Source organism: Hylaeus volcanicus, unplaced genomic scaffold (genome assembly GCF_026283585.1).
Source record: "Hylaeus volcanicus isolate JK05 unplaced genomic scaffold, UHH_iyHylVolc1.0_haploid 12006, whole genome shotgun sequence".
NCBI classification, from domain to species: Eukaryota; Metazoa; Arthropoda; class Insecta; order Hymenoptera; family Colletidae; genus Hylaeus; species Hylaeus volcanicus.
In genome coordinates, this window is record NW_026533010.1 from 5,802 (window position 1) to 18,735 (window position 12,934).

At 34.1% G+C, this 12,934-nt stretch overlaps 1 protein-coding gene and 1 long non-coding RNA gene across 2 annotated transcripts; both read right to left on the bottom strand.

Moving 5' to 3' along the window:
• Nucleotides 1-2,506: 2,506 nt before the first annotated feature.
• Nucleotides 2,507-8,785, bottom strand: LOC128882498 (staphylococcal nuclease domain-containing protein 1). Its single transcript, XM_054134107.1, has 9 exons — nucleotides 8,502-8,785; nucleotides 7,934-8,055; nucleotides 7,705-7,847; nucleotides 7,124-7,618; nucleotides 5,541-6,018; nucleotides 4,611-5,241; nucleotides 3,864-4,313; nucleotides 3,569-3,775; nucleotides 2,507-3,490 (listed from the first exon to the last, which is right to left on the bottom strand). The coding sequence occupies exons 1-9, from the start codon at nucleotides 8,550-8,552 to the stop codon at nucleotides 3,386-3,388; spliced, it is 2,682 nt and encodes an 893-aa protein (XP_053990082.1). The 5' UTR covers nucleotides 8,553-8,785; the 3' UTR covers nucleotides 2,507-3,385.
• Nucleotides 8,786-9,196: 411 nt separating this feature from the next.
• Nucleotides 9,197-12,224, bottom strand: LOC128882497 (uncharacterized). Its single transcript, XR_008458439.1, has 4 exons — nucleotides 11,802-12,224; nucleotides 11,519-11,637; nucleotides 11,000-11,038; nucleotides 9,197-10,742 (listed from the first exon to the last, which is right to left on the bottom strand). It is a non-coding gene; the product is annotated as an uncharacterized LOC128882497 (long non-coding RNA).
• Nucleotides 12,225-12,934: the final 710 nt, after the last annotated feature.

The following is a 12,934-nucleotide window of genomic DNA, read 5'->3' on the forward strand; positions in this document are numbered from 1 at the left end:
CATAATATGTTACGTTAAAACACTGCTCGGAATTACTTGCAAATTTCGGCCCGATTCCTGAACCACCACCTCCTCCATCCCTACTACCGGTCTAGACTCGACGGCCGAGCCGGTGATCGTACGCGCGACGTTGTTTCTCAGGGACGTACTACAATAGATATTTTGGGTTTCACCCGCGTGAGTAACAATTTCCTTGCGCTGTCAGTATCTTTTATTTTTACAGATAAATAAAGTTATTAATATTATGTTTTGGTTTATAAACACCTTTTATATATACATATAATAACAATAATATGCCGAAATGTGCAAGTAATTCCGAGCACTGCGTTAAAAAATTAATTTCAACCTTAAAATATGCGTAAGGTAATATATAATATGAAGTATATAGTACATGATATCCAAAAAGTATATTTCTGATAGAAAATTGAAATGAAAAAAAAAATACATCAATCGGGATTCGTACCCGGGGGTCAAGCAGCGTTACAACCTAATACTTTACCAATCCATTCAACGAACCTTGCTAAATGCTTTTATTGTACATCGGAAACAAACACCCATTCTGAAAAAAGCCAAAATGGTTTTGCAGTACTACATGCGTACTACGACCCCCATAGGGTGTCGTTGCAAAAGCGATTGCAACATCCGTGCCTTCCCTTTGTTAGTGTGCTTTCTCTTATGTAATTACGTATATTCAAAAATAATGTTCATAAATGTTTTACCTTTTTTATTATACAATATTTTTTATATTGCATACTATCATTACAACAACCTTAACATATACATGACGTTTCTTAACAATATAATATTGAATACATATACATATGCAAAAGTAAAATATATAAGCTCGGGCGCTTCATACTTTTAGTATGGTACTGAACCATGCTGAAAGGCATTTTTAGATTATCGGCACGCCAGCAGCAGGAGAGCGACACCAGCGCTGTGGTGGAGAGCGTGAAACTCAAGCCATTGTGCAAGCGCATCAGTCTTCTCGATTTCGTAACGACAACACCATTGTAATTTTATGAGGCGAGGAAGCGACCTTTCCGGCTGATTTTTTTTTTAAACTGTTCCTTATAAAATTCCGTTGCGGGGGATAGTTACACATTTTGCAATTTCGTTTTTGAAACATGCTAAAAATACGTTCAAAGGCAAGAAATTTTTGTTTTCAATTTTTTCCAAAAAACGCTTGACGAGACGATAGATTTACTTCTCCTGATTACGAAATGGATAATTATTATATGTTTTTTTCATTATTGTGCCTGAAAAACGAGAAAAATTATCTAGTAGTTCACCGTCTTCCGTGAAAAACGACTTATTCTGTTTAACTCTCTCTGATGATTTCTTCGCAAGCTCTATCCACCAACTGACTTTCTCCTTCGCTTCTCGGAAGAAGAGAAAGTTGGGAGAAAGGTGGCGCTAGACATTTCCTGTATTTTTCCCGCCTTTCGGTGGAAACTGTCTTTACTCTTTACCGAAAAGCTACGCGCCTTTCTTTGACTCTCGAGAAGTAGAGGTCGCTACAAGACCTCCTCCCTAAGCGCCATCTCGTAACGATTGCTGGAACTAAACTTGTCACGTAACTTGCTCTGCATTATCGTCAAAATGGCGGAACTCGTCATTGGGAATAGTTTCAGGACTTTTCGTTTTTCGTCCTTATATGAGAATATTTGAGGCTGAGTGAGGGCTCATTCGAAAAAGGAAGATTCAGTGCAGCACGCCCTGGTTATCGTTTTAGCCATAAAACTCTTTTAGTGACCTAACAATGCTTCGATTCTACAGGTGTATTCTATCGTATTTTTGCTCTACTTTGGACACTCATATTATTAGATATGAACAAGATCTCGTTAAGTCATGATCAGAGCGTGCTGTATTGAACCTTCCTCTTTCGAATGAGCCCTCATTCAGCCTCAAATATTCTCAGATAAGGACGAAAAACGAAAAGTCCCGGACCCCTTTTTTCGCCCATTTTTGCCGGTAATGTCACCTCGCTGCATTACCCGTGTAAGCATATAAGAAACACTGCCATCATTATATCATGACATGATAATAAATAATTCAAATCTACCTTTCTCTTCATTTATGATCTTATAATATATTTAGTTCAATTATTTTTTTACATAATACATTCAGTTTTTTTTTTAGATCAGGTAATCTCTAAATTTTTTATTAAAAGTTGAAAAATTCCATAGATTAAATACAAATGATATGCTGCTCATTGTTTCAGTTGATAAACATTCATTGTTTATTTCACTCTTAATAAGTTTATATATCTTGAAAATTATGTGCATAAGTCATAAATGTATTGCATGTGAATCTTTTCATGTGTAAGTTACGTATCTTGCATATAAATTACATTAATTTTCTTAATCGTAAATATTGTTGAGTTCAATTATTCTTAGTTATGTTAATTTGTATATCAAATTTAGGTTCATCAGACATTGTTCGAGTTTTACAACTATTTAAATTGGCAACTTATAGGGGAAAGAATGAACAATTTAATACCACATTTGTAAAATGACAGTAGGAGATGAATCTATTATTTAAGTCTAAGTGTCTAATTTTTGTAGTGTTCAATAGTACATAAAAATATTAGAAAAATAAACAAAATAGTTTCAATTAAAACAGGTAAAAAGAATATTTTCACATTTATTAAATGGAGTACTACTTTTGATGGAAATAAAGCGGCACCAGTAACAATTAAAATTTAATAATTGAGTATAAATAACAGAAATATTTATATATTTTTATTGGACGATGACTTGTATGTACACATAACAACATACATATATTTTGTTTAACATCCAAACTGTTCAAACAATGATTTACTGATGCCACTTTTATTCGAAATATAATAATATACTTTCTTGATATGAATTTTTACATACTTAAGTTAAATGAGTATGCTTGATAAAATGTACAATTATGAGCTTTGTAATAATTTGTATAATTCATATATAGTGAGCTTAAATGCGACATAAACACGTACAAAAAGATTATTTTTTCTGAACCAAAATATAAACGAGTAAAAATAAATTGCACATAGATCACGTAAAGTTTCGGATAGTTATGCGGTATTCTTAAAATTCATTAATAATAAAACTTTACATTGCAATAAAAATAATGAACGATGAGAATATATTATGCAATATGTTATGCCACTGTTCCGTTCAAAAGTTACAAGATTAATGAGATTGTTATGTACAATTCATACTTTTGTATAATGAAATATAATTGCATCATAATCAATGCAACATGTAACTCTCGTATGGACATTTATTAATTTTCGGTCATCTATGTGATAAATTCTTAGATATTTATTATGCAGTTTATAACATGATGTCTTTTTCCCTGTATCAATCGCTTTTTAACCAGACCTTGAGCATTTTTACAATCCAAATTCTTTTTCATCATCTACACGTATGTCGCCGTATCTCCAAATATTACGCCGACTGTGTTTCGCATCTTCTTCCGCTTTCTTATATTCTTCAATCTAAAATAAATTAAAAAAGATGATTATTACATATTTATGCATATCCATAAATATACAAGAAAACAAGAATTATCGTACCAATTTAGTAAGTCTTCTATCGCGTTGATTCTGGACAAGCAGCAGTCCATCGGCAATAAGTCCTTTCGCGATATCTTCATTAGTAGTAGAATCAAGTAATGTTACAGCAATAACATTACTGTTGAGCTTATATTCAGTATTAAGTAATAAAACTTTATCCATTACATCTTCCTTAAAAGCTTCAACTGCTGCTTTTTTATCATCATTCTATAAATATTGATAAATAGTACAAGATAGTTTAAATCTTCGTGAAGATGAAGCGTTTAATAAAAAACAATTCTACAAAAATACTTACATCACTAGGAAGTGCAACACAAGCAAGAGTATGTTCACGGGCATAAGGTTTATCCGTGGCAAATCGTGATGGTAAGTCAGCAACCCGTGTAACATTAATCGTTTCTCTGTTACCATAATCAATATAAAATACACTGACATTTGTACCAAAAACTTTTTCAGTCTTAACACGGTACCACTGATCGTCACCAGTAAATTTGGCAACTGCTAAGTCACCCCTGACAGGTTTGTAAGCACCTGGGAGTGGAGGATTAGAGGATAATTCTTGGCGCAATTGTGAAAGCAAATTTTCTAACATACTACGCTGATCGACATTTTGCACATAAAAATGTAGATCTTCGGTAACTTCCGAAATCACTACCTCTTGGTAATCAACCTTTCTCTCTACAATTTCTTTATCATTTTCGTTTTTATCATTCTCTACTTGCACTTCAACGAAATTCTTCCACATCTGTAATTCGTAATAATTAATACAACATTTGGAAATTACATACTCTACTTTTAAATGATATTTTCATTTAACTTATTGCATTTAAAATTAAGGAAATAATGGCTACGAAATTCGGGATTGAACGAAATAGGTCATAAACATAATAATTTTCTCGTAGACGGAATATTATATACTACAGTATTGTGTTTTCAATATCTTTGACAAGAGTATTTTTCTGATATAAAATGCTTCTATAACCATTACTTCTTTAGTTTTAATTTATCACTAACAATCAATTATATATATATTAATTCTTACATTCAACTTCTTTGATTTGGCACGTTCTTCTGCTGCTTTAAGCGTCCTTGTTAGTTCTCCAAAGTCGGGGAAAGTAACCACTTCTGCAAGTCCTTCTTCAACAAGAGAAACAGACATATTGATATCATTAACTGTCAACCATCCAATAAATCCGCTTCCTTTTGTTTCTGTATTTTCAATTTTGATTTCCACATCTCTCTGGAAGCAATGTTCCCTAGTGAACGCTAATGCTTTTTCGCCGTACTCATCTGCTTTAACTACGCCACCGCCCGGAAGTGATCTCTGACATCGAGGAGTTCGTATACCAGCCAAGACAAACGTAATAAGCTGATCTTCTTTCGGCAAATACAGTTTTAAACGTGAACCACTTGTAACGAATTCAACCACGGCTTTAATCCCCTGTGCTCGTTTAAGGGATGTCAAAAATGCCTTTGCTTTGGAAGGATCGTTAGAAAGATCTACCAATCTATGCACTGGAATATCTTTCTTTGCATGTAAACCGTGCTGAGATTTTTCTGCTTTACTTTCAGCAACTTGTAATAAATTGTAGTGAGATGACCGTTGATCGTCATTTTGTCGATATTTGATCACTCTTACTAAACCTCGCGCAACCAGTGCTTCTGCGATGTTTCTGAAGAGATCACAAATGTTACAAAATTAATAACAGTTGCTGGAAATTGATGTAAACAAATTAAATTCATCGATTTTAGAGAGCAAATCAAATAATTTTCATAATTATTTTTCTTGTTTTTTTTTTAAATTCAAAAATAATAAACATTGTAAAACTCGGAGAGCTACGAAATAGAAACCGAATTTATATGTCTAATCAATCTAATAGATCTAAACTAGACAAAATTAATTGATTAAATTAATTATAATTAATTTTATAATTATTGGTAAAGATAATTAGGAAAAAGTTAAGCAACGTACGTTTTACCACAAGTGACAGTACAACATAATTTTTCCGGGAAATTATCTCTGGCAGGTTGAGTATAATCAACCACAACTTTCACATTTTTTCTGATGAATTTTTCACGTAAAAATTCGCGAGCCTCTAACATCCAGGGGATGTCGTAAAGAGGTTTAAAATCTTTTCTAGCAGTATTGTTGGGTTCTTCGTTAACCCTTTTTTCTCTGGATGGTGGTCGAATACTGCTCAAAAAGACTTTCTTGTTTTCTCCATTTTGCGTTCGGATTATAAGAGCATCTGCATTAACAATTTCAACAACAGTACCAGTGAATTCTATTTGCGGACCTGACGGTTTATAATCTTTCCACAAACGTAAACGTGCTTCTTTCGCAGCTTTCTCTGCGAGGTAGAGCTTTTCTGCCCCAGATCTGCTGTTACTAATTGACCAATCTTGGCATTTAGCAAAACCTTCGCTTAATAAAATTTCTGCAATATTTCCTGTCGAATACAAATCAAATGATTGTTATTTATTCAAATGAGTACTATAAGTATTTTGTTTCTTTAATTTAATTCGATACTCCGATAGACATATGATGCGATTCGCACGCCCCAGAATTAGTTTTTTTATTTTACTTTTTTCGGACGTATGATATTCAGTTCTAATTTTCTAATCTTAAATCAATTCATATTTTAGTTGTAGAAATTAAATGTCTTACATGCTTAAAAAAACCCAAGAAAATGAATTATTCATCAGTATAGCCCAATAATTATTTTCAATAAATTATGTTCAAAACGTAGGTAACTAATCAAGTTTTTATCCCAGTACAAATCGATAAGTCCTTTACTATTTTGTGATTCGAGGCTTTGTTATCCAGATATAACCAGATAAAATTTATAGGTGTGACTTCCGGTACACGCTGTTTGAGTTCCGATCAGCTGTTCGCACGGCCGCACATGTACTCACACACACAGGAGAAATACACACTGATGTACATTCGCCGCTTGAAGATAGTCTTAAAGTTCACAATAAAGTATAGGTTACCTAGTACGAGATCATTGACATCTAGTTAGCACAGGTTGGACCAATGACCTCGTACTACCTGACCTATACATTAATGTAGACTCAAAGATCATTTTCAAGCAGTATGTGTATATCAATGTATATTTTTCCTGTGTGTGTGAGTACATGTGCGGCCGTGCAAACAGCTGATCGAGGCTCAAACAGCGCGCGCCGGAACCCACACCTGTAAATTTCAATTGCTTATATCTGGATAACAAAGCCTCAGATGGCAAAATAGTAAAGGACTTTTTGATTTATATTATTGTAAAGACTTGATTCTCAAAAAAGGTCTTATATATTTAGAAACATCCTATATAGATTGCGGGTACTATATAGAAAACGGTTGAGTAAAAACTATAAAAACATATAATTTATGAGTTAAATAGTAAATAATGTCAACTTGATAAATTAAGTATCTATGAAATCTATAAAATCCGTTGTATTTCTTCAAATTTTCAAAAACAGTTCTAAGGTTACCCACACAATCATCTGGGTTGCAACAATTTGCACGAGTATAGGAAGGCTTTATTAAACTTCACTAACCCTTTGGATGAAGAATGCTGCCGATAAAATTGTTATTATTAACTGATTCAAGTACGACTTCAACATCCCTGTGCAGTAAGCGAGATTCTACGAAATATCTTGCTTCGTCTGCATAAGGATCGCCTACTGAATTCTCGCGTCTTCCATTTGGCCAACCAGGGCATCTGACTCCTGATATCATTAATACTACATTATAAAAGTCAGGTAATAAAAGTGCTTTCACTGTAGATCCATCAAAAACAAATTCAATAATAGCCTTCACTGGCTTTTTTCCAAATTTCTCAACCAATTTTCGCGGATCGTCTACGGTCCATTTTACATCGCGTATATGTTCGGAAGATGGTGATTCTGACCATTTTCCTTTCTTAGCCGCTTTAGCTGCGTTTTCCAGTTCGATCAAACTAGTTTGTTCAGGACTTGGATTTCGAGTGTCTTTTTTTACAGTTACCAAACCTTCAGAAACTAAAGTTTCAATCACATTTTCTCCATTTTTATCTATAATTATGAAAGAATTTAGTAAATAGATTGTTTCGGGATGAATTTTAATATACAAATAAAATTTCTATACAAAGCAGTTATACCTTTTCCTAACCACACAGTACCATAAGTTCTATTGGTATTAATCGATTTTTCTGTAACAAAATGTACCTCTTGACCAATAACTTTTTTTCGTAAAAATTCCCTGGCCTCCCAAGCATATGGTTCATCTTTACTCTCATCCGTGCTGTAAAAATAAAAGAAATATTAAAAAATATGAATTCAACCTATGTTTATAAATATATGAGAATTTTACAGAATAATTATATATACCTGTCGTTTCCTTTCCATCGCTCTAATTTTGGAGCAGTAACATTACAAAGAGTAATTGTTTTTTCAGGTGGAGGACCACCCATCGGTTGACCACGAATGACAATGGTATCCCCTGAAATAACCTTAAAATACAAAGACAAAAATGTATTTTTATCTAATAAAATAACATCACGTATGATGGCATACTATCAGTATGATACTTTTCATAGACGACTGAAAGGATAAAGGTGAACTTTATTTAAGACTCTTCAAAATACATCCACACAATGCAAAGAATGTGCTTATTCAATTAAAGCTAATACTGTATTAAATGCACTCTTACGATCGTCGTAAGTATCAAAATAGTAACTAATATCTTATTATTAAGAAAAATCACGTAAAAAACGAAAATTTTTTGATGCAAGGACCATATGTTTTCGGTATAGATATTCCGCTCCAAACAGCGTTGAATACGATCTTGCACAGATGTCAAACTACTAGGTTATACAATAGTAATCACACAAATCGTGTTTATATTCGATCGAGAGTAATCTGAGAAACAGATCCTCATAGAATTTGAGAACCTTACCTGTTTCACTACTCCGTTTATTGGTTTTCCTTGCCCCTGGGGTGCGCTCATGGTGTCGGTCGTTTATTACGTTAAGCACCGAGAAAAAATCTATAATTTCTCAGCCTTTGACTAATATAGTCAAAGTCTTCAGCTTATATCGTGCCAAGAAAATACTGTTTTCTAATTGTTTCTCTACTGGAAACTGTCTGCTCGCGGAGTAGAGAAACTCACGCTTTCCACGTATTGTGGAAGAGTCGGCACGAGCGCAATCTACACAGAAACATCGTCCAGGTACGTTTGATTTGGTGGTGATGTGGCAACACGCAACACTTCGACAATCAACAGTGTCGCGCTCTATCGGTCAACCTGCACCGATAAGTTTGATCGGTAGAAAAACCGTGAAATGCTCATGATCAGCAAATATTTCATTATTCAGTCTACAAACGCGTGTAATACACGTTATCGAACGTTTGTTTCTTGCGTTTTAATTATACAAACATTCACGAGAAATTTCTCCATTCAGGATTATATAAATTTATACAGGATGTTCCAAAAATGTTGTAACACCTTGAAAGGGGTGGTTCGGGAGGTGATTTGAAACAACTTTTTCCTTAGCGAAAACATTGTCCGAGGCTTCGTTAAGGAGATATTAACGGAAAACCCCGACCAATCAGAGCGCGCGTATACCGTTGGAGCGACCGCGGTAGCGAAGGCTACGCGCTAAGCGGCCGCGCTCATACGCGAACAAGTGACTCGACGTGCATCGAAGGACATTGACGCGACCGCTTAGCGCGTAGCCTTCACTAAACCATCCCTTTCAAGGTGTTACAACATTTTTTGGACACCCTATATTTTCTTTATTCAGCTTATACTGTTGTGAAAGTCCCTCGCTTTATATGCGCTTATATAAGATGCAGCGGTGCGTTGTATTTTTTATAAGGCCCAAAGTAAAGTAAAATTTGTGAGTCTTATGTGAAGAAGAAAATGAATCATTGTGAATTACTTGACTTTTCTCGTTTTATACCCGTTAGTTGCTTATCAGGCGCTCCCGATATCGCTATACTAACACTGAATTTCTAAGGAACTGTAAAAAAAGGATTACACGGTGTATATTATGTAACACTTTAGGGCCTCATTTTAGATGTGGACACCCTGTATATGATAATACGCTACTGACAAGATCAGTGAATCCGTTCACCACGTGTGGTGAGTGCCAGTAAGGAGTGTCACTAACGCGTTTCACAATATGCCTGTATTTCCACATATACAAGGTGTACTTTTAACTGTAAACAAAATGATGTCGATATGCGAGATCAATTTATTTCAAAGCTTTCCACGTAAATCGAATTATATAAATAGGATGAATTGCAGGAAGAAAGGCCAGTACAGGCTCACGAATGAATGATATTATAGATAACAGTTTCGGATAATGAATAAAAGAATTTTTTATACGTCATTCATTGAATACAGATTGGAATTTGAGTTATAAAATTAAATATTTCAACTACTTTTTCTATATTTATCTTTTTTAGTTAATTTGGTTTAAATAGGTTCACGTGTATTATATTGTCATGAAAAAAGGAAAGTTATATTTAAATGGATATAGTTAAAATGTAAAAGATACGAGTAGAGATGTATATACTATTTCATGTATTTATTAATATTTACTAGATGTATTTATGTTAAGTGTAAAAGGAAGAAATATCACAGATTTTTAATCATGTTAGGACTTTTTATTACGCACGAAATTGTTCACAATTTTTTATACGAGGAGACAAAAGTGTTTCAATGGACTGATAAAAGTATGCAATGAAATTGAAATAATGTTGAAATACAAAAGAAAATCATAATGCTAATGCTGCCATATTAAAATGATCAAGTCATAAAAAGAATCTGGAGACAGAATCGAGTGGCAGACTATTGTGGAAAAAGCTACTCTTACATATTTATTGTTTCGGATAGAAATGGGCTGTTGGGGTACAGAAAGGCGGCAATGATCACCGATTTATATACAATGAACGCTCCTCCGCGGTCATGTTTGCTTCAGCGTGGATCCCAAGGTGATGGATCCATGGCTGTAGGCATTTTATATAGAAGGGGACGGTTTGGCCAACTGTCCGTCAGGCTGGCAAATGACCTCTGTCATTTCTCATAGAGATGTCTGCACCAGTTTGTAAAGCTTCCATAAATGCTTTTGTTCCAAACTTAGCAATTGTACTCAAGTTGTTTATTAGACCAGGTTTAGTCATACCAATATCACTGCAACAAATTACATTAAATTAATTAATTGTACTTTACTGAATTCAAGTGAATAGATGTTGTATAGAATGTATTGATATTTAATTACATTATTAGCATAAAATGCTATTCTTAATTTGATATACAGTGGGTGTAGAAAGTATTTGTACACCGATCAATTTCCAAAAAAACTGTGTAAAATTGTAATTTATTAACTTATTTTTTATAAACAATGACATTCTACATGTTCTAGGAAATCATGTTCTAGCAATTCATACCTGCGAGAGAGGTTCCACCTTCCGCTTTCGCCGCTCGTCCTTGAAAAAAAAAAATAGCTATTTATGTAAGTTGCGAAATTAAAAAGAAAAAAACAATTAATCGATAGAAATATTGAAGCAATAAGTATTCACGCAACTGTTCAAAAGTACTTTCCTGGAAATTTGATGTTTTTTAATTCGCATGGAGCAATAAACTAATGTGTTTACATTACAAACTCTGCTGTAAATGGTTTGTCATAAGAATGGTATAAATACTTATTGCTTCTATACTTTTACCCACTTTTCGCATTTCTTTTGTTAATTTCACAAATTATATTAACTAGTAAATGTTGTTTGAACTATATCTATCTTAGAAACTTCCGAGGATATGTAAAATATCATTGATCCCAAAAAAAGAAGTTAAGAAACTACAATTTCACACAAAAATTTTTTGGGAAATTGATCGGTGTACGAATACGTTCTACACCCACTGTAACTTTCTAATGAACAAAAGTACAGACCATGAAAAATGATACTTACGAGTCAACGATGGTCAAAGTGCGATCACTCTTATTAGGAATAATTTTAATAAACAATTCCTTGCAGGAATCCAGTTTGGATGGGTTTGTAAGAGATTCATAATGGATTTTGTCCACCGTCTGTAACAAAAGAAATAGATAAAAATACATTGCATCTGTTGCTTCGATTAGTTCAGCAATTACTGCAGTAATCGAAACTTGAAAAGTTACAGGTTCTATAAAATATAGAAATTATAAATAATAAAGTAAACTGATATGAATATGGTTATTTTACGTATACATACTTGGCAAATGAAGAGTTGGCACTGCTGAAGTGCTTAGACGGATATTTAATTTATAAAAGTCCTCAAAGTGGACATCGCAGATTTTCATATTTTTTAACGAATTCATATTCAGAAGATCGGGATTATCGCACGCTGCTATCCACTTAAGGCAACGTTCCCTATCTTTTATCAAATCGGGAAATTGCCGAAGCCGCTTTCCCTGTGCGATACATCCTCTTACTTTGCATGTCCTAGGCGCCATAACGCTACGTAAAAAACACAAAATCACTTTAAAGCACTTCAAAGTAACACAAATCACGCCGATCCACCACGATCACTGCCACGTGGTTGTTACTGATTATTACTTCGGCAATTTAAAATGTTTCTCTTTCGCGGACTTTAAATGACGGCGAGAACCGACGGAAACCGACGGTACTAACACCGGCGCTGAAATTTTCAAAGCAGTGAGATGCTACTCACCAATATACTAGATATGTTTTGTGATGCCTACTAGCGCCATATGGATTTGTGTCACCAACTAAAAACGTGGTTCCACCATAGATATATGAAAATATAGATATAAATATAAATAATAATAAATATATATAAGTTACTTTTCAGACCAGGAGGGGTAAGCGCACATACGGGGTAGTGGAACCATATATCTAAGAACCACGTTTTTAGTTATTTCTTCGAAGAAATAAACTTGTATTTTAGCCTTAAGGGTGCGCAGGAGACAAACTGGCGCCACTAACGGAAAGTAGGCGAACTACTAGATAGATTTCCCGTTTTTCAGGCACAATAATGAAAAAAATATATAATAATTATGCATTTCGTAATCAGGGAAAGTAAATCTATCGTCTCGTCAAGCTTTTTTTGGAAAACATTAAAAAAAAAAATTTCCTGCCTTTGAACGTATTTTTAGCATGTTTTGGAAGCGAAATTGCAAAATGTGTAACTATCCCCCGCAGCGGAATTTTATAAGGAACAGTTTAAAAAAAAAATCAGCCGGAAAGGTCGCTTCCTCGCCTCATAAAATTACATTGGTGTTGTCGGTATGAAATCGAGAAGACTGGCATGAGTTTCACGCTCTCCACCACAGCAGACCACAGCGCTGGTGTCGCTCTCTTGCTGCTGGTGTGCCGATAATCTAA

What these genes read in the sequence shown, in the direction of transcription:
- LOC128882498 (XM_054134107.1), bottom strand. Translation starts at nt 8,552, where the DNA reads ATGAGCGCACCCCAGGGGCAAGGAAAACCAATAAACGGAGTAGTGAAA. An exon ending in TACTGTGTGGTTAGGAAAAG is followed by an intron (nt 7,619 to 7,704) that starts GTATAACTGCTT and finishes TCATAATTATAG; the next exon opens with ATAAAAATGGAGAAAATGTG. An exon ending in CCAAATCAAAGAAGTTGAAT is followed by an intron (nt 4,314 to 4,610) that starts GTAAGAATTAAT and finishes TACGAATTACAG; the next exon opens with ATGTGGAAGAATTTCGTTGA.